At 32.6% G+C, this 22,181-nt stretch overlaps 1 protein-coding gene and 1 long non-coding RNA gene across 7 annotated transcripts in view; one reads left to right on the top strand and one right to left on the bottom strand.

Moving 5' to 3' along the window:
* The window catches only part of LOC144371785 (uncharacterized), a 109,976-nt gene extending 105,787 nt beyond the window's left edge, over nucleotides 1-4,189 (bottom strand). Inside the window, exon 1 of one of the 2 annotated variants that reach the window (XR_013431898.1) lies at nucleotides 4,100-4,189. This is a non-coding gene — a long non-coding RNA (uncharacterized LOC144371785). The remainder of the gene's footprint in view (nucleotides 1-4,099) is intronic. The other variant, XR_013431899.1, reaches the window with a different exon arrangement.
* Nucleotides 1-22,181, top strand: part of Cnksr2 (connector enhancer of kinase suppressor of Ras 2) — a 263,374-nt gene that overhangs the window by 200,903 nt on the left and 40,290 nt on the right. For all 5 annotated transcript variants that reach the window (XM_040268915.2, XM_040268994.2, XM_005334818.4 and 2 more), the window contains 7 exons: nucleotides 4,025-4,073; nucleotides 4,505-4,677; nucleotides 7,580-7,653; nucleotides 8,000-8,071; nucleotides 11,968-12,035; nucleotides 18,696-18,796; nucleotides 20,219-20,765. In XM_040268915.2, coding sequence (XP_040124849.1) covers nucleotides 4,025-4,073; nucleotides 4,505-4,677; nucleotides 7,580-7,653; nucleotides 8,000-8,071; nucleotides 11,968-12,035; nucleotides 18,696-18,796; nucleotides 20,219-20,765 — 1,084 coding nt within the window. The remainder of the gene's footprint in view (nucleotides 1-4,024; nucleotides 4,074-4,504; nucleotides 4,678-7,579; nucleotides 7,654-7,999; nucleotides 8,072-11,967; nucleotides 12,036-18,695; nucleotides 18,797-20,218; nucleotides 20,766-22,181) is intronic.

Below are 22,181 nucleotides of genomic sequence, written 5' to 3'. Positions count from 1 at the left end.
TGTGTTTGAGCAGGAAACAAAGAAAAATGTATATTTAGAACCATTGGTCAGGTATCTCCCACTTGGAGTTCAGGGATGTGATAGAAACCCATGTCATCATTTAAAAGATGAAGGCACCCTAGGAATGCAGGCAGAAGACAACAGAATTCAGACAGGGAGCTGTGAATGCAAAAAGAAACTTCCTCCCAGGAAGAACATTGCACTCCAGCTAAAAATCCAAAAATGTCTAGTGAAAATTAATGCTTTTATAAAAAAGACAATGAACCAATCAATTAGATGATTCCATGCTAAATGCAAACATGAGAAATTCACAAAAGTTTTTTAAAATAAATTTTGAAATAAAACAAAGATCAGGAAAAGTGGATATTCAAAAAAAGCTAATACCAACTAGATAGCCTGTAAATATAAAATATTGTAAGTGAAATAAACACGTTGTAGATGAGATTAACTTCAGGTGAGATAAAAATCAGAGAATTAAGAAATTGGAAGATAGTAGAATAGATTCACCTAAAAGAGATTGCAAATGTATGAAAAGGTTAAAAAAATTCATGAAAGACACACAGGTGATACATACATACAGGTGATAACATACATCTAGAGAATTAAAGAGGGCTATCAAAAAAAGACCATTCAAAGAGATAATGATTGAGAATGTCCAGAATGAAAGAAAAAAAAAATTTTCAGTGCAACCTAATGAAGGCTATATAAGGTTAATTAAGTTAAATTATGACATATGAATATAACAGTGAAACTGCAGAATATTAGAAATAAAGAGAAAAATATTTTAAAAGCTACAGAGATTAAAGACAGATTATAACAAATGGCAATAGCTACAGATGTCTTAAGAGCAACAATAAATGCCAAAATAGTAGTATGTTCAAATTATCAAAGAAAATTATTTTCAACTCAGAATTCTGTATACAGCTAAGATGTTATTTAAAAAGTAAAGGATTTTCAAACGTACAAAGAGGAAATCTCATGAATATATAATGGAGATCAATAGAGGTGAGGTAGAGGATCAAGGGGGCGGGAAGAAGAAAGTGAAAGGGAAGAACTGGGGAATTAATTATAGCAAATTACATACACATATGAATATGTCACAACGAACCCCACTATTGTGTATAATTATAATGTACTAATAAAAACATAAAAGAAAGAAAAACTAGAAGAATTTGCCAATGACAGATTGTTGTACCAGACCTTCTAAAAGATATACTTACTTGAGCATGAACTTGGATGAAGGGTGATCTGAAACTAACACAAAAAGTAGAGAAATAAGATGCATTATGAATTTTCGTTCTCATGAGAAATATTGTATTGTCAGAGACTGGGGATTTTTCAAGACAACCCCATGTTTGGTAATTTGCTAGAACTCATAGGATATAACACATATTTGTATTCACAATAAAGATTATTAGAGAGATATAGTAAGTGATATAAAGCTCAACAAGTTTTAAAAAAGAGAGAGAGAAAACCTCTGGAATCTGGAAAAATCCATGTGCAAGTTTTCTATGCTCTCCCTGTCCCATGACAGGCCACACAGAGCAAACTCTCTCCCCAGCAACCACATGATTTGTGGTGTTTCTATCCAGGGAAACCCATTAGAGTCTCAACACCCAAACATTATATTGAATTGGTCACAAAGGCATCCTTTATCTGTAAACCACGAAAATTTCAGACTTTCCAGCAACAAAGCAGGTATTCATTACCCCTCTGTGGGAAATATATTCATCATTTAGGGAAGCTTCATATTAGTATAGAGAACTGTTTACCAGCCAAGTTCCCAGATGCTAGCCAAAGGCCAACCTAATACATCCTTCTAAGATAGCATCCTCAGGCCTACTGTATTAACTGTTTTCTTCCTAAATGTAAATTTTTAATGCTTTTTTCTCATTACCTTCAAAGAACTATAATTCAATTAACTTTTTCATTGTTTAAAATATCAAATCACTTGGAAAAATAAGGAAATCTCTCTTAAAATAACTCCATTGTAATATTTACAGTATTTACAAAAGATATTTAAGGCTTTATTCCATCAAATGATTAAATTTGTATTAAGTACCTAGAAGTTGCCAAGTTTCAACAATATGTATACCAGTTACACTCTGTAATCATGATCTTTATGAAAATACCATATGTTTATAGGGAAAGACAAGATAGTCTTGTTAAAAAGGAAACCTGGAGAGCATAAAATGGTGTTTTGTGCAGATTTTTAAGTAGACCTTCAAATTCTAAGGATAGCATACAAAATGCATAGGAGGTAGATTATATAACCCAATTCTTCCAAGCTGTCTGTTACCCATGTAGTTTCATAAAAACAAACCACCCCCATCTTTGTCATTTTTTTCAAAATAATGAGCTGTAAAACTATAATGATTACTTGTGGAAACACAAAAGGAAAAATCCTAATCAGTAATTTTATAGCAAAACAATTTAGGGAAAATAACCATATGTAAATTAACTACATTAAGCACAGTAGCCTGAGTTATCATTTAAACTATTATTTTGAAACAAAGTGCACTCAAGAAAATCAACACAGAGTAATGGGTTATCTTTTATGCTTTCTTTCAAAAATTGATTATGAATTTTTATAGTCATGAATGCTACAAAGGTTGAGATTTGTGTGTGTGTGTGTGTGTGTGTGTGTGTGTGTGTGTGTAGAGAGAGAGAGAGAATAGGTATACTGATTGTACTCTGCAATCATGATCTTTATGAAAATACTGTTTATTTATAGAGAGATATAACAAATACTACATATATACTTATTTATATTGCTTTGATACTTGGGTGATTATTATTTCTGGGTTACATTATATATTAGAAAATTATCTGACCCTTATCTTTACATAATGTATCCATCCCTAATATTCATTAGACTTGTGTAAATCATACACAGAATGAGAAGATTATTCTTTAAATAAATACTATTTTCAGTACAGATACTAAAAAACATTAATTTACAGTATAAAACCAAGATCACAAAATTTTGTATAAACAAAATTCATTTGTCCCTTATAGGTATATATTTATGAAGAAACTGTTACCTAAAATTCATTTTGAAGAACTATCTATGAATTAAAAGCATATATGCTATCTTTATTTCCATTTGTCTAACATTATGTAAATGTAATTAATCTTGTTACACCAGTAAACTATCTAACTTAGAAGTTTGACTGGTGATTTATAGTCATTGATCAAAAGCTAGACTAGTCACTACAGCTTTAGGTTTTTCTCCAGATACCCTAAGCTATTCAGATATATAGCATGGAGTAAAAGATAGGTGGGAGCATAGTTCAGTGTAACCATGATAATGATGTCCCATGGAAACCAAATAAGAGGAGAGAAATACAGGCATAAAAGGGTGGTATAGTCAATTAATTAGAAAATATAATGAATATTTTTAAATTGGTGGGATGGACTATGTAAAACATAGGTATTACAGGAAGTAGCTGGTATGCGCTTGAGATATCAAACATGGTCATGGGGATAGGTAGCTGAAAAATGGAGAGATAAATATTGGAAATCAGAGATGAGGATGATATCTACATGAAGATTTGTCACCAACTATTCTGATAGAATTAGGCATGAGAAGAAAATACTGATCTAAGAGCTATAATATTTAGAGACTAAGGAAATGGGATATTAGTGGATGAAAGTAATATTTGCTTGTCTACTTAATGAGATTTTTATGAGAATCAAATGAGATATTGTCTGAGAAAGCACAACAAACCCCTAAGAAGGTATTGAAAGAGTAAAGTAAAAAAGCCCCTAGTTTTACCAGTGTTTCATACCCTGATTTCTCTGCCTACAAAATAAAGGTAAAGATAATATCCTCTCCTACTTCCTAAAAGAATTAGAAATCTAAGTGACATGATACGTATTAATTTATTTTGAGGCTTTGGGGAAAAATAAGGTGCTTTCTCTGATCATTAATCATTTAGCCCTTGAGAGCTATTGTAGCCTACTGGAGCTATGGATTGCATCCTGAGTATCAGATAACATTCTACCCTGTCTTTGATTTCAGACGTTTCAGCAGTCCTCTCTGCAGCACAAATCAAAGAAGAAAAACAAAGGTAAGAAAAGAAAATGAAAGTTTTACCTGCTTCTTTTATGCTGTGATTATCACGAGCACATTTAATCCATCCTTCTCTTGCCTGAGCCCAGTGTGGTTTGGAAAAGCACACCCCCCCCCGCCCCCTCAGGGCAAGAGCTGCTGACACAAGCTTCTCCTTCTGTTCAGTTACCAAACAAGGTACCTTTTATGGCAAATGGTCACAACAAGTTTTAAGACTGGGATTACACATTTTTTAATTAATCATGTGTCACTTCTTTGGAGGAAAAGCTATTAAAGATATAGTCTTTATTTTTCTATTCTAATACCATGTGAAAATGATAACTTTTAAAGTTAAATACCCAGACTTATTTTTAGAACCTGTAAATTAATCCTCTATTTTTATACCTTTTTCAAAATTTAAAGTGAATTTTCACTCACTATTATCTTTAGGTCCTATAGCAGGCAAGAGCAAAAGACGGATTTCTTGCAAGGATTTGGGTCGTGGTGACTGTGAGGGCTGGCTTTGGAAAAAGAAAGATGCAAAGAGTTATTTTTCACAGAAATGGAAGAAATATTGGTTTGTCCTCAAGGATGCATCCCTATACTGGTATATTAATGAAGAGGTAAGATAAAGCACACTTTGTTTTCTTATCCACTCTCTATCTTTAACTAAAAGTGGCACCATTTTGAAATTAAAATTGCCTTAAAGTCAGTTTAGGAATTCTGCTAGTTCTTTTTCAATACATTATCTTAAAATGATTTCATTTGGGGGTGTTGGAAGGAGAGTGCCCCAGTTATTCTAATATCAAATCTGAAGCACAAAAGTATATTAAAATTCTATGTATCTAACTAAAATACCCAGCTGATTCAAGTAGTAGCTTAACTAAAAAGATTAAACATGCTAATTTAATACCAAAATGTCTTGCTTTTGTTCAAAGTTTTACATTTTTTTCTGTTTCCCTATTTTTTAATGGAAAAGCTCTTTAGTAATAAAATTAATATAAAAGATATTAAAAATGAACCTCTAGACTAGTTTTGAAAATCTGCAAGTATTTATTTCAACAGGAATTGAGAGTAGAGGGAACATATATAACACATTTAAATTGTTCTTATAATTTCCTGGAGTTTTTTAGTACAACAGATTTATTTCCAGGGTTATCAGTGGTTTTTTAAGCAATGACTTCTGCTATCATAAAAATATACATGGTTTAATATAATATTGTTTGAATAGTCTTTTCAGATACTATTATGTTGACATTTATTAATTTGCCTTTGAAGATTATTTGTTGAAATGTAATTGAACATTATCATTATGTCTGTGATTAGAGCATGCTGTGTCTAAAGAACTTGGTGTTCCCCAAACAGGCTGTTATATTATGTAAAGGTTAGGAATGTAGACTGAGGAATTACACCACCTGAGTTATTATGCTTCAGTTTCTTTATCTCCAAAATGGGAGTAATAATGAATATCTCACTGGGCTATCATATTGATGAAATGAATCAATGAATGTAAATCCCACTTAGAACAATATCTGGCATATAAAAAGTGCTCAAGTAATATATTACCAGTGATATTTTTCAAATTGACCTTTTATTTGTAAAATCTTGAAATAATACATTTTTCTATTTAATATAAATATCTGTACTACCTGTTAAAAGATTTGATAATTTTCTGTTCTTTTGATATTTTGTGGCAGTTTCACAATTACCTGAAACATCACTTATTTCACTAAGTATGTCTTATTTTAGGTAGAATAAACAAACTACAATTTTACCTACATTTTTATTTAATGAGTATTTTATATACTTTTTGCTTGCCTACCAAGTAATATCAAGATATAGTATCTCTCTGTTTTTCTTCATTGTAAAATCATTTGTAGATTTGTCTGCTATGATACTGGATTATATTCTATCTTTCAAACTATGGCCTCTTTTTATTGAATATTAGCTGTTTTTTCATGTTTGTTTGTTTTTGTGACACTTGGGATCAAATCCATGGTCTTAAGCAAGATCTCTACACCACCTATTGAGCTATACCCTCAATCCAGTAGCTGTGTTTCAATCAACAAGTTATTGTGTTAGCCTAGTGAGATATGAGTGAATAGTTTCATAGCACACTCTGCAAGAAATACCTTGATGTGATCTTTGTCAAATAAATATAAAAATTACTTATCATATCACAGGGAAGCAATAATTACCTCAAAATACTTAAATTATTCAAAATTTTAAATTGTTAAATGAAGGACAGCAAAGATAATGTAACATATAAATGAAAGTTGAGAACATGATTTGAAAGCTTTGTCTTTAATCCAAGACTGGAAGTATATTCAAAGATGGAAAATGTTTCATAATTTTCTTATTTATAAAATACACACACACACACACACACACACACACACACACTTTAATCACTGCCCATAGCATCTAATTTTTAGTTTTGTATAGAAGTTCAAAAATCACATGCATGCACACATACAAAGAATTGAGAATCTGTTCTTTGAGATCATGAATGCGAGTGTAATCTCACTTGAACTTGATATATAAGGAGCTATGGACTGGTATCACACAAATCAAGATAAGAATTTAGGGGAGTAAAAGTCTAAAGAGCTTTGACATGTGCAGGAAAAGAGAGACAGTGATTAAAGGGTTAGCCAAAGATAGTTTTAGCTTAGATGGAATCATTCGTATCACACAGGATTTTGGATAATTTGTGAGTTTTGTAAATACAACATTAAAGAGAGAAGGATTTTATGGATTTTATTCAATTCTACATGAAAAATGATGTTTATAAATATAATATATATCCAAAGCCAGATAATTGAAAACAAGTTGGCCTATTTCATTTGCACACCAAAAATAATACACAACACAAATGTTATATAATGATGTTTTCATCATTATATAACATATTTATTTATTCAGATTTGTTAAGAGAATCTTTGGACAGAAGAGAAATTGAATCAGTATGCATCTCTATATTTTATATGTTACAATTAAAACTTTAAGAAAAAATGTGTATTGCAAATGTGAACTCCAGTTGTTTTGTATGTTATAAAAGTATACATACACTCTGACCGGAAATTCTCTTTTTTGGAGGGGGGCGGTACTGGGGATTTTCCCAGGGCCTTGCACATAATAAGCAAGTGTTTCACCACTGAGCTATACCCTAAACCCCAGAAAATTTCTTAATAGACATGTTGCACATTGAGAATTAAATAATTTTCTATCCTTATTATAATATAAAGACAATTTTTACTTAAGTTCTGTGCATATTTTAACCTTAGTATTCTAAATGTTCAAAATATACCTTAAATTTATAGGATATAACAGATGAGTTTTCTATAGTAATTCTAAGTTTTCTACAGTAATGCTTAGAGAATGTCACTGAATTATAATCTCAAATGTCAAATTTAAGGAATTCAATGAATAATTTTGTTAGTATAGATACTTAAGGCATAGTTATGCAGTATCATTAGCCTCAAACCTTTTTGTGTAACAGCCTAAACAAAAATCTTGCTCCTTTAGGATGAAAAAGCAGAAGGATTCATCAGTCTGCCTGAATTTAAAATTGATAGAGCCAGTGAATGTCGCAAGAAATAGTAAGTGGATTTTATTTTGGGAGAGGGAGAGAAGGGAAATTTTTTTTAAATTTCCAGCTTTTAAATTATAGGTTGCTCATCTAATGCTTTCACATTGAAGTAATAAGAAAGCAGTTTTGTGGGAAGAAAATTGATTTTCTTACTGACTTCTGTCATCATGGTAGAAGTATATATATATATATATATATATATATATATATATATATATATATATATATATATATATATATATATATATATATAAACTCAGATTAGATGTTGAGGTAATTTTACTCATAAAAAATATTTGGTTTGAACTTATTTCCCAATTTTTAATAAAATAAATATACCTTGTTTCTTTTTGCAGTGCATTCAAAGCCTGTCATCCTAAAATCAAAAGCTTTTATTTTGCTGCTGAACATCTTGATGATATGAACAGGTAAAGTATTACTTAAATTTCAAAGTAGTTATAAAGTCATTTAGCCCTAGAGTCCTAGGTTTTCTACAGTAATGCTTAGAGAATGTCACTGAAGTTTCTAGGTTAATTAGTTTAAAATAAAATGGACCCAGGTAGAATTCATTATGGCCATACCTAATTTTAAAGAATAGTACTTACCTATAACATCATAATGTAAGCCTAAAATATATATAAAATTTATTTTTTACATAATAATAATACATAAAGAATTGCATTTAAACAGTAAGACTCTAGCTGGGAATGTAGATTAATGGTAGAGCACTTGCCTAGCATGTGCAAAGTCCTGGGTTCCATCCCCTGCACAGCAAAAGAAAAAAAATGAATGATTATTCATTGATTATTTGTCAAGTTTACCAAAGGCATGCTAGAATCCACATATAGACCATAGAAATTCCACCACAAGAAAAACAGATTTTTTAAAGTTTATATTAAGAATGTCTTAAAATTTATTCATAGATGGCTCAAAATTACACAAAAAGCTGTTTTTAAAATTTAAAAGTTTTATTTTTAATGGATACATAATAATTATAATACTTATAGAGTATAGCATGATATATATATAAAATATAATGATCAAATCAGTGTAATTAGCATATCCATCTCCTTAAACATTTATGATTCCTTTGTTTCGGAAACATTCAAAATCCTCTCAGCTATTTTTAAGTGTTATTTTTGATAGAACATTCATCTCAATAATTCAGGCCTAAGCAAAGTTAGTACTTCTTTCTGTCACCTTTCATACATCACTGGACAGGGCCATAGAGCCAACTGATTAGATGGTTCTGTGGTTATTTGATGACTTGAGGAATACACACACACACACACACACACACACACACACACACACACGCACATAATTTTTATGCTTACAATGCCATTTTTAAAGACATACAAAGAAAGGCACAACATAAGGTAGGTGTGTGTGTGTGTGTGTGTGTGTGTGTGTGTGTGTGTGTGTGTATCCTACATATGTATATCCCCCATGACCTGCCACCTTCTGCTTCATATTTCAGCAGTAGCTTTTAAGAATTTCTTTTCTTCCCTTTCCTATACTTCTCCATTTCTTTTAATAAAAAAATAAAATTATTGAATTTGAGTTTAAGATTCAAATTTTTCTCCCTTTCTAAAATTTCAGCAACCAGTGCATATTACATATATAAACTGCCTATAGTAAAGGAGAGGCAAGATTAGATGGTAATCAGAGTTATGTAACTTTTGAACCAGACTGTCTAAATGCCAGCTGCACCACTTGCTAGCTATGTGATCTTGGATGAGGAACTTGACCTCTCCATGACTGTTATTGTTCAATGTGTTCAATAGGTAGGTGGGGATAGTAACCTTTTCAATTCTGTATTTACCAGGACTAGTTCTGCAACCTTAGGCAAGAAACTTAACTCCCTATGCCAGGTTTTGACCTTTTTATAAGTAGTGAGAATAATAACTACCCCAATAAGAAAGAATTTTGAGGGGTAAATAAATTTCAAGTGCTACATAAGTATTCACTGTCAATGCATTTACATATTTTAGGCTCTTGCTTCATGTGCCTCTCTTTGTATGTCTCTAAAAATGGTATTTTTAAGCACAAAAAAATGTGTAGCTTCATAAATATACTTGAACACACTGAATGAATATGGTTTTATAAATATTGTTTTTCTGAAACTTTGGAGTACAAGCATTGTTTTTCTAAATTGGAGATATGAATGTAAGGAAATGAAAAAGATGATGTTGAGAACACTTAATGAAAGGAATAATTCCTGTAGTTTCCATAATTTCCTCTTAATTTATATAACTCCCATTCTTGAAATTTCACACTAGGCCATTGGAATTTGGAGAGCTTTTTCTCCTTGTTCTCAAGATGAAAATGTTCTTCACATGCACATGGCAGGTGGGGAGGTGTGATACTCTTATTTTGTGTTTTAATTATTTTAAACCTTTGATCTAGGTCCTCAACTATCCATGTTATCACATGTTAAGCTCAATACCCTTAATAGAGCTCATTGTTCAGCACATAGGCACTTAAGTGTTAAATTGAAAATTTGAGGAAACTTCTTTTTAATTTCTTGATTTATTTCATAAGAACCGCATTGTTCTTTGGAATTGCAATAATACTAAATGTTAGTGATTTTTAAAGTAGTAAATGTAAGGCAATGGATTATATTTCAATGGGTGAATTTTGCTTTAGTTATATAATCATGATTTTTACTCCCAAAACATCAAGACAGTCTTTCCCAAGAATGATAAGATCTGCCTTGTAGTTCAACCCCTTTCTCACTACAAATGAGCTATAGACTAGATTTAAATTTGATATTTTGCTAATAATTAGTCATTTTAAAACAGTTATTTGCTAAGAAATTGTCCTCATGACTTACAGTTTATAATCTTCAGGAGTGTATGTGTATATTCTGTGCTATTGCATTCATGTGATCAGTATTTTATTCCATTTCTATTCCAGTTCCTTCTCTATTTCCCACACATACTTGAGGTGATAATAACATTGTAGGTTTTGTCAAAATAAAATTTGGCTTTAAGTGACTTATTCTTAAAGTTTAAATTTCTGTAGATGTGATTCTATCTATCAAAGACATAACTTTCATTCCTTTTCAAGATACGCTTAGTATCTGATGCATAGTTAACACCACCTGGCAAAAATGGTGAAATATATGAATCACTGCAAATAATGTTACTTCCCCTTGATTGGAAGATATGATCTTAGGAGAAAAAGTTCTCAAATACACCCTTTTCTTAAAAGTATATCTAGATTGATTATTCTACAATTTAATGATATTAACTATGCTAGTAATCCCATACTTCCCCAAGCTAATTTGAAAGGTAGGTTCTTCTTCAATTTCTGATTTTGGAAAGCTTATGGGTCATGGCTCAGAAATGACCAGTGGAAGACTGTGGCCTCAGAACCTTGTTTAAATATTGTACGGTTTTTTTTAATCTGATATAACATAAATAATTGGAAATATAAGCACATAGGGAGAGCCCTGATGGAACAAATGAAAGTGATAGAGACCATGCTTTGCTTCAGGCAGTTGCTACATTGGCAATAGCAGTAGTACTGAATGAGGAAATAGATAAGGTTTATTTTTAACTTACTATTGTTCATGAAAATACATTTTCAAGATACAGACAGAGGTTAAAATACATGTTTATTATATATGTTCCTTATATCTTTGGAAAACTAATTTCTCTTGTATTTAGAGACAAGTTTCTGAAGTGCTCCCAGATGTGTTTCTTCTTGTATTATTAAATTTAAATGAGTTTAATCAAAACTGTCATTTCAAAGTAAGACTATTATTTTCACAGGCAAGGTCTGTAACTCTCTTATCAGGATAAATTAGACTGGATATTATTTAGGTATCTCTAAAGGAACATTTGTTCTGATGAAATAGAACAACAGGAATATTTGAAGTACTTCTACATTTGGAGCAACAGATATGGCTTTGATCATCCCAGAGCCCTTTATATTACAAATATTTCTTGGAACAAATGTTAACAGTTTTTCCCAACTATTGTATTGAAATAACATCTTTGGTGTGAGAATGGTTTGTACTACAGTAAATTATGACTCATTGAAAACTCCGTGTATCAAGAGTGGCAAAGAACACATCTTATACGTAGGACTATTTCACATATTCTTAGTCATCTTAACTATTTGTGATAAGTAAATATTTTTAGCTAATAAACAATCAAGTTTTAAATATCCAAAGAACACAACCAGATCCCAAGACCAATATGTCAGCAAATGTTTGGGCAGATATCAGTCAACTTTTTCTGTAAAGATCCACATATTATTTTGAGCTTTGAGGGCCAAGTTACAATGTTACTGATTTTAATATTTGCTTTTGCAGGTGGCTTAACAGAATTAATATGCTGACTGCAGGATATGCAGAAAGAGAGAGGATTAAGCAAGAACAAGGTAAAGGAATACCTTCTTTGTTACAATTCTTTTATACTTTTTTCTTGCTGTTATCCTATACAGTGCTTCATTGCTGTCACTTAAGAGAAAACATTTTATTGTGTGACTATTATTCACTGGGCACTTCAAATCCAGGTCATAGATTATTATAGGTAAAGTTAATTGAACAGATAGGTACTGAACCCTCAAATGTTTAGAGCAATTAAGGTGGAATTCTGTCTTGGTTATTATCCTCTTCTTCCATCTATTTCCTGTGGAGGAACAAAAGCTTAAAAATGAAAAAGTCTATAGTAGATCCTATTTATTAACCCAAGTCCAAGTCCTTGTCAGTGATCTGTATTTTCTATTTAGCAGTTTCATGGATAATTAAGTAGCCTTTTATGCAGAGAGGTCAGAGAAATTATCCTTTCTTTTATAAGATATCTCATTTGGTTATGTTCTTTAGCTCTCTTACTATGTTACTCTATGGTCTTAGGGAATCTATCTTGGTATTGACCTCAGATTTATGATGCAGAATTGAAATCTTAAGAATGAAAGCTGTGGTCACTATTCTGAGGTAGCTTCACATTGCTGAAAGGGTGCTTGTTATACATCCCTTGGAAGCATGAATAGTTTTTTGAAATTATTTGAGACATCCTAAAGTTTAAAAATTCCACACATTGACATGGATACAACACAAACCCACATGTAGTTATGTCTACAGTGAGCACAGCCAGTTTGTTGATGTGTAGATTCCTAAAAACCTGTTTCCTCTCAGATTTAGAGTAAAATCTCAGCCAAGACTTTTTTAAAATCTAAAAAAAAAGTTTTAGAGATCCAAAGAAGACAACCAGATCCCAAAACCAACATGTCAACAAATGTTTAGGCAGATATCAGTAAACTTCTTCTATGAAGAGTCAAATTATATTTTGAGCTTTGAGGGCCATACTCAGTCTCTATTGTAGCTATTCAAGTCTGCTATTATAATACATGAAAGCAAAGACACATTAATGAGTATGGCTGTGTGCCAATAAAGTTTCTTTATGAACTCTAAGATTTGAATTCTATATCATTTTTCATATGTTGAAATATATTCTTCTTATGGTTTATTTTTTAGCCATTTAAATTGTACAAAAATATATTGATCTTAATAGGCTATGTGAAAGCAGGCAAAGGGTCATTACATGACCTATAGACCAAAGTTTGCCAGCCCTTGGTTTGAGTGATAGGGTGAGGGAATGGAGATTGTCAGATTAGTGAGGGTGAGGAATTAGGTCAGGGAGATCTCAAATAATTAGCAAGGCATGGTTTCTCCCAAGGGGAATTTTTCATCTTATTGAGGACTTACAAAATTCATTCTTGAAATTAGTTAAGAAAAACTAAGGAGAACCACAAAATCCAAATAAGTACTAAATTTTGCATAGTATACTGCTAATAAAAAATTACTGAGGGGTTACAAATATTTTTTTCATAAGTGCCGAGAAGGATGTGCAGTTGATATGGAAATGCTTTTCTGGGAAAAAAAAATGGTCAGTGAACATGATTTAAAGTCAGCAGTAGAGAGGGAAAGAATATATTTTATTCAATATTAAGTACTTCTGTACAAGACCCTCAACTAGCACTCTTAATAATGTAAGGATGAAATAGACACCCATCCTACCTGAAATTATATTACATTCTGGTAGAAAAGATAGTCTTAGTGCAATATAGAAAGTGAAATATAATAAAGTACAAATCAAGTTCCATGGAATGAGGCTAATGTGTGTCCTTCCAGGAAAAGAATGAGGAAAAACTTTATATTGGCTCTATTTTCTGAACTGGGTCTTGAAAGATGAGAAGGATATTGACTAAAGGAAGGAATTAAAATATTCCAGGGAGTGAAAGCAGCATGTATAATTTCACAAATAATATAGAAACTATCTCCATCAAATTAATCTACACAGGCAAATCTAAGTCAAGACTATGAAGTGTCAGACAAGTTATTAAGGCACATGTCTTGGCCTGGGGATGTAGCTCAGTGGTATAAACCTTGCCTAGCATGATCAAGGTCCCAGGTTCAATTAACAGTACAGGGGGAGAAAAGACATCTTAGTGATTATAAGTTTGTTTTTCACTTTCATGCTTCATTGTAATTTATAGACCTAAATTTGAGATAAGAGTACTGAAAAAAGTACCACACTTCTTTAAAAGGCATAAAATAGTTCTTTAAAGGTGTTTATAGATTTTTTCCTTTTTTAAAAACATAAGAATTAGAAGTGTGGGTAGGGCTGGGATTGTGGTTCAGTTGTAGAGCTCTCACCTAGCATATGTGAGGCACTGGATTCTATCCTCAGAACCACATAAATAAATAAAGGTATTGTGTCCATCTACAAAAAAAATTTTTAAAAGGAAGTGTGGGTAATGTAGTAAAAATATCAGTTTACATAAATAAGTAAACTTGGAATTTTGGGCTTAATGTCCGTTATTTTATTATTGGACATTATTTAAAGCTGAGCATAGTCTTTATTTCAGTGGATTTTCTTTGTATTCAGTATTTATATAACCAAATTTCATTAAAAATGAAAGATATGGTAAGTTATATTGCATACACAGGTTACAAAAAGTATTCTGTGGGTTCATGCTGCCCTGGTCAATCATGTAAGTATATATTTTAATGCCTACTGAAGTGTGGTAGAAATCATAGGCAGAAGCTAAGAGTTACAATTTAAATCTTTTTTTGCTAATGCAGTGCGACTGGAATCTTTGAAGTAATTTCAATTTTCACATAAAGTATGTGAAAATACCTAAGGTACTTTAACATATGTCAGAACCATAGTAGACTCCCTGTCTTATTCATAATTAGGGTATCATGATATTGTACATAGAAAACTAATACATGCACATGTCTACTCCACACTTCTGTAGTAATTTGATAGCTGATACCTGATTACCATTCTCAGTATTGAAGTTAAGCTTCATACAAAATACAGCTCTTTCATAGTTGAGAATAGAGTGGTAACTGCCAGAGGATGTGCAGAATTGAGGTAGAGGATGATCAATGGGTACTATTATAGATAGAAATAAGTTAGGTATGCTATTGTACAGTAGGAAGACTGTAGATAATGATATTGAATATTTCAAAAAGCTAGAAGAAAGGAGTTTAAATATTTTATTCTAAAGAAATGATGTTTGAAGAGGTAGATGTTTAACCTTATTTAAACATTACATACACACACATATGTATTTGAAACATCACAAGGCAACCTATAAATATGTATAATTTTGATTTTATATTTCTATTAATATTTTAAATAAATATTTATATTAAATTTTTAAAATAAAATATAGCTCCTTGAAGTTTAGAAATATTTCACCAAGATGCAAAGAAACAGCTGCCACTTTTTCTATTTAAATATCTAGTGTAACTTTTTGTGACTCTTTATTAACTTAAAGTTTAATGAATTTGTCTTTACTTACAAAAATGTGAAGGCTGTAGGGTTTTCTTTGAGTACTCATATTTGTAGTTAAGAGAAAACAGGGTTACACTAAATTCAACCAAAATAACAATTTGGCTAATCATGATTTGTTGGTAATTTTTCCAGTTTTTTCCAGCTTCAAGTCAGATAGTTTTCAGTCATATATAAGGTATTCATAATTATTTGACTACATAAAAATGAATGAAATATGTTTCTTAGATAGTTTTAAATGAAAATTTCAATTTAAAATTATCCTTTTATGTTAACATGCAAAAGTAAAGTGGAAGTTTTCCTCTTCTAGTGATGTCACTGTTTATTCATGATTATTTATAAAATTATATGTCATTGTAAGGATGTTGAAATATCCATTTATTTGATGCTATGTAGAAAGCTACAAAGATAATTTATCCTAGAATAAAAATCAGACTAGTTTAAGCCTTTATGCTATGGTATGCTCCTGATTTTCCACACAAACACAAAAAGACTAACTAAATTTTCTGTGTAGCTTCTTCCCTGGAATTGCTCTCTCAAACACATACCACTTAGTGTAAGAAAAGAAGTTAACTTGCAAAGTGGTATTTCAGCATTTTCTAAGGCACCCAAGAAAAGTTTAGATCAGTGACGCTTCTTAATAAACCAAGAATTATATGAAATAGTGGATTAGAATTCTTTCTAATTTAGCTGAAGAGAAAAAGTAGAGAGGGAACTTCCTGAAATCTTTGTCACTCATAATGACAGATATAGAGCCCTGGATAAAATGCTGATCATCTCCTCTTCAGTGTACTAATAAGGACCACTTGAGATATTTTCTCCTTAAGGCTTCAAGGTATCAATGTAAACATCAAGGAGAAATTGAGCCAGAGTTCCTGGAATAGTGGGAAGGATGGAGTGATCTTGGCAAGCCCACTGCTTTGTGTGGAAGTGTTGCTCACTCCCTTCACCTCTAGCACTGACTTTCCAGTTGGATTTCAGGCTCTCATAAAACCATCCTCCCAGAACCCAGGGCTCCAGATTTTAGTTTTCATTACTGGAACTTGCTATAAGGAAAAAAAAAAACAGCAATGCCTGAGAAGATGACCACCAGGCATTTATCGCCTGTATAAACTGGCTCAGACTGTCCTGGCATGCTACCTGCAAATACATCTAAAAAAATAAAGGGTCCTAATATATGTTGAGAGTCCTCAAGGTGCAAGGCACTTGAATTTACATTATCTTATTCAGTATCCCTGACACACAGCTTTAAAGGGAAAGTTATTATTAGACCCCATTTTATAGATTATAAGCAAACTTAGGGAAGATTAGAAGTACTTTGGTTTAGACAAAGGGAGGTGAAGGGAAGGGAGGGAGAATGGGAATAGGAAAGACAGTAGAATGTATCAGATATTACTTTCCTATGTGCATTATGAATACATGAACAATGTAATTCCACTTGTACAACCAGAAGAATGGGAAGTTATGCCCCATGTATGTATAATATGTTAAATGTCATGTACAACTAATAAGAACAAATTTTTAAAAAATAAGTGTCTAGCCAAGAATTCAACCTATACCTGCCTGAGTATATAGGTTATGCTTTTTCCACCAGTGTTTGCTGGTCCTATTTCTGGGCAAAAATGTCAATTCAGATTTGAAGGAAGACTTAGTATACTGGCTGGCACTGTCCATTATTTCCATTGTTTTTTAATGGAAAAAAACAGATATAAAATTTAGATTAACTAGTCATTTCCTACCTTTTATTCAAAGGAAAAATTAAGATAGAAATAGAATTGTCAGTGTCCTTATGTTTTAAAGCCTGAATATAATGGACATCTTTTATTCCCAGTCTTCATTGCTAAAGAGTTTCTATTTATAGTGGTCAGAGTTATAAATCAGGAGGGGGTAGAGCATTTAAATGATTATCAGTATACTCCCTAGCAAACTCTTCTACTATATTAAATGAAAGAGTCTCAGAAACAGTCCTTGGAGTTTTAAGGCAAGGCAATTTCCTGGTTCAAATCATTACTTCTATTAACACACAATAATTTCTCAATAAATGTTAGCTGTACTTATTTTTATTAATGAGCACCAGAGGGAAAATATATATAAAAATATTATAATGTGAGAATTCCTGGGAAGAGAAGGGTTTCTATGGGGAAAAAAAAGGATACTGTGACTTTTCACCTAAATCTGAATATTAGTTAAACCTTGGAATTTTTTATGATTTAAATTTTCATGATATTAAGGAATCTTTTTGTTTTAATGCCTGTTCTCTTAGTATCTGAAATTGACATGGGTAACACTTTGGGGTTTTTCCCCAGTGAATCACAAAACATTAACCCATCAGTTATGGGGTGGCTGATTCTTATTATCTAAAATTGACATGGGTAACACTTCTGGTTTTTTTCTGATAAATCACAAAAGAGTTACCCCATCAGCTATAGGGTGGCTGAGATATTAGTGGAATAGTTTCTGATTATTGACTTTGTTTTGCTGCATTTGATTTAACTTTACTAATGTATAGCTCAGAGAATTGTTCTCCTTCCCTTTTGTTTGAGGTCTGCCAAGTCACTTTCTCTAGTGGCTTACATTTTCTACCCTTTTAAATCATTCTGGAAGTTTGGAACTGTAGCCACATCAGTAGATTTGCCTGTTTCCATTTGGCAAGGATCAGGGTTTGCCATGTGTTTCCAAAGAGAGGTGGGAGTGTGGTGTTACGGATTCATGTCAGCATGACTCTAAAAACAGTGATAGTTAGATAACCAGTGAATTGAAGCCAAAGAAAAGAATTGAGAACATTATTTTTGGAGCTGTTTATATCTGTTGAGATCCACAACAGTATATGTATTGCTTTTCTTTGAATATTAATCTCTAAGATAAAATGATAAACCTTTTAAGAAGCATCATGTAATATCAATTATTAATTGAAGCTTCATAATAATTTTGTCTAGATGCAAAGGCACACTAAACCTGATTTGGCTTACAGAGTGTCTTTTCTTAAATCCATTAATGATGGCTGTGTCTAAACACTTGCTTTGAAAGCAGGTTAGAATTAGGTAATTTTGCTCTTCCTTCCTCTTCAAAACCCAACAAATGGAAGTTGATGACTAGGGTAGGGGAGTGCTCAGGAGTATGGTATTGGAATGGAATTTAAATTTCTTTCTGTTAAATGATAAGGTACATTTCTGAAAAAAATATGATTAGAAATATTTAATAGAATGTCCATATATCCATGTGTGTGAATTTCCAGATTACTGGAGTGAGAGTGACAAGGAAGAAGCAGATACTCCATCAACACCAAAACAAGACAGTCCTCCTCCACCCTATGACACATACCCACGGCCTCCTTCTGTAAGTTAACAATACAAGTATACTTAATATATCACCAGATTCTTTGACAAGAAACATCTCTTTATATGTTTAAAAATTGTGTAGCAAATTTCATGTCAACCTTTGGGTTTCTTTGGAAAAATGAAAAAAAAAGAGGGTCTAAAATTAGTAAGGAAAATAGTTTTAAGTTTGCAAAGAGCCAGGCATGGTGGCACATGCCTGTAATCCCAGCAGCTTGAGAGGCTGAGACAGGAGGCTTGAGAGTTCAAAGCCAGCCTCAGCAGCTTAGCAAGGCACTTAGCAATTCAGCAAGACCCTGTCTCTAAATAAAATATAATAAAAGGCCAGGGATGTGGTTCAGTGGTTGACTGCCAACAAATTTACAAAGAAAAAACATTGCCAGAAATTCCAGGAAGGAAGAATATGTGACCAATTTTATTAAGAGCATACACTGTGTCAGAGTAGCATTCATGGAGATATCAACACAAAAAAAGTTTTCTTAACAAAAGATATAAAATTGACCTTATCTACTATACACTAGTAAAGTTCATTTTTATATCCTTTACAAATAACTGATAGAAAATAGTATTATAGATTTGGGGTATAGCTCAGTGACAGAGCACTTGCCTAACATGTGTAAAGCCCTGGGTTGGATTTGATCCCCAGCACCACCAAAAAATATATATTTATTTATTTATTTGTTTGTTTATTTATTTATTTATAATGTTTGGCATATAGCTTTTTAGATAACAATGGAGTCTGTTTAATATACATGTTTATATGATGCTCTAGAATTCTGAAACTTTAAATACCACAAATAAAAAATATTTCATCTTTATTTTGAGTTTATATACCATATATTGTCTATATTCAAGGCAAATGCTAATCCCCAACAAGGTATAATCTCATCCTGCCTACATTTTTAACTCCATAGAAAATAAGACAGCTTTTCTGTGGCACCCATAGGAACAGACATTTCATTTGTGAAGAAGAGGAAGTGTATAGTCTGTTTATGGGCAACATGTTCTTATACCCAAAAGCCTCTCTCCTTGCCTTTACCCCCAAGCTACATAAAATCCAAAAATGTGAATCTTCATACAAAACTTCAGGATTTCCAAATGTATATTTTAAAACTGTGTTTGTTTTAGTTGCTGAATATTTCTCACTCACATTTTCTCATACTTTCATTATTGTGAAATTTTCCATTGAAATGTCAGATTTTTCATAAGAACCTTGTATAGCTGCATGTTAAGACAAACAAGTCTGTCTCTTAAACTATAAGTTGGGGCCTAACTTTGGGATATCTACCAATTTTCTTAGTAATTACATGACAGTGTAAGAATCTATTCACTTAAATATTCCTTGGTAAAATTCTAAGTGTTCCTTGGTGCTCCAAGTGGTCTTTTATTTCTGTGGAGATTGATCAGAGGCTCTTTTCCACAGATGAGTTGTGCCAGTCCTTATGTGGAAGCAAAACACAGCCGGCTTTCCTCCACAGAGACCTCTCAGTCTCAGTCTTCTCATGAGGAGTTTCGCCAGGAGGTAACTGGGAGCAGTGCAGTGTCCCCCATTCGCAAGACAGCCAGTCAGCGCCGCTCCTGGCAGGATTTAATTGAGACACCACTAACAAGTTCAGGCTTACACTATCTTCAGACTCTGCCCCTGGAGGATTCCGTCTTCTCTGATTCTGCAGCCATCTCCCCTGAGCACAGGCGGCAATCCACCCTTCCAACTCAGAAGTGCCACCTACAGGATCACTATGGGCCATACCCCTTGGCCGAGAGTGAGAGGATGCAAGTGCTAAATGGCAATGGGGGCAAGCCTCGAAGTTTTACTCTGCCTCGAGATAGTGGATTCAACCACTGCTGTCTGAATGCTCCGGTTAGTGCCTGTGACCCACAGGATGATGTGCAACCCCCAGAGGTGGAGGAAGAGGAGGAAGAAGAGGAGGAAGAAGGGGAAGCAGCAGGGGAAAACATAGGAGAAAAAAGTAAGTATGTTTATGGAGATTCTTAGCCTGTGTATACAAAGGCCTAAACTTTTCAAACTTGTTGTTTGAGGAAAATAGAATTGTTTCCCTTTTTCTTAAAATAATGATCTTGCTGAATAAGAAGTCAGGTCCCCCTTCATGTCCTACTTCCATAACTTAAGTAACTTGGGGGAAAATTATATATAATGAAGAATGAAGTTTTATCCCAGGACACACAGAGCTGGAGCAAAAATTTTTTTTCTCCCAACTACCTATTGCCTTTTAAGGTTAATAGTATTCATTTCTTTTTCTTCCTTCTCTTACCCTGTTTCTTCTCACTTGCATGCATCATCCCATTGGTCCACACTGATTACCCCCTGAGTTTGGGTTAAGAAACTATAAATGCTTCAAACAGGATGTTAGCAGAGCCCTGGTTAAATAAGTAAATACTTATGCACATATACACCCAACCACACCTACACATGTATATATCTTCCTTTTTCACTATCAGATTTAAAAGAAAAGTGCAAAAGACAATTTTTCCAAGGAGAGATGTCACATAGCATTTCTGTCAACTCCAAATAGTTGTATTTGTTTCTAGAAACCAATTTACCAAAAGCATCCATGTGCTTTCTTGGTATATATGTTGATTACAATGCTCAATTTATATGAACTCAACTCTGAAGAGAGAGAAGCCAATCAAGTAACCCTCTGTCTTGTTGAGATTAAGATTATGTTTCCCAAGTATCAAGTTCTTTATCCAGTATGCTATACCAAGCATCTGTTTATACCTAACATCATACACTGCTCCAGAAACTCAGGTTAGTTTAAGGGTATAACTCAGTTGTTTTTGTTAGAAAATCTAGGTTTGGCTATAAATCCTGAATGTGTAAGAGAAATATGCTACCACTTGCATCTCTATTCAAAATGCAATCTGAGCCGATTAGTGTAGATGATTAGAGCCAGTGGTTATGAAATGAGTTACTCATTTGGTCCCCTTAGGGCATTAGACTTCTCTTTTTTGATGGATACAAACAGAAAATAGCTTTTAACCCATTTTACAAGTATGCAGGACTTTGATTTCCAGATATATTCATGTTAGTTCTTCATTGTAATTGGAAAAAACAACTCAAAGCTCTCAAATTACCAATAAGGCAAAAGCCTCATGTTAATGTGAAGCTTGACTCCTTTAATATGAGAGCCACTTTGAAGATTATTGACAAGACAATGTAGTAGACCTTCTTTTATGGTATGGATCTTGCATTGTATTATTTAATGGGGATTTTATATCTTCTACAACAAGTACAAGAATTGCTTGTAATAAAATTTACAGGCTTAGGTACTTTCCATGAGAAATATATTTTAGCCATCATATTCATGAGAAATATTATAAAAAGTATACTATTGGTGTAGAAAAAGTAATTACCAGGCTGGGGT

The sequence above is a fragment of the Ictidomys tridecemlineatus genome, chromosome X (assembly GCF_052094955.1).
Source record: "Ictidomys tridecemlineatus isolate mIctTri1 chromosome X, mIctTri1.hap1, whole genome shotgun sequence".
NCBI lineage: Eukaryota > Metazoa > Chordata > Mammalia > Rodentia > Sciuridae > Ictidomys > Ictidomys tridecemlineatus.
Note: the sequence above shows the minus strand (reverse complement) of the source record. Positions and strands in the feature narration are given on the sequence as shown.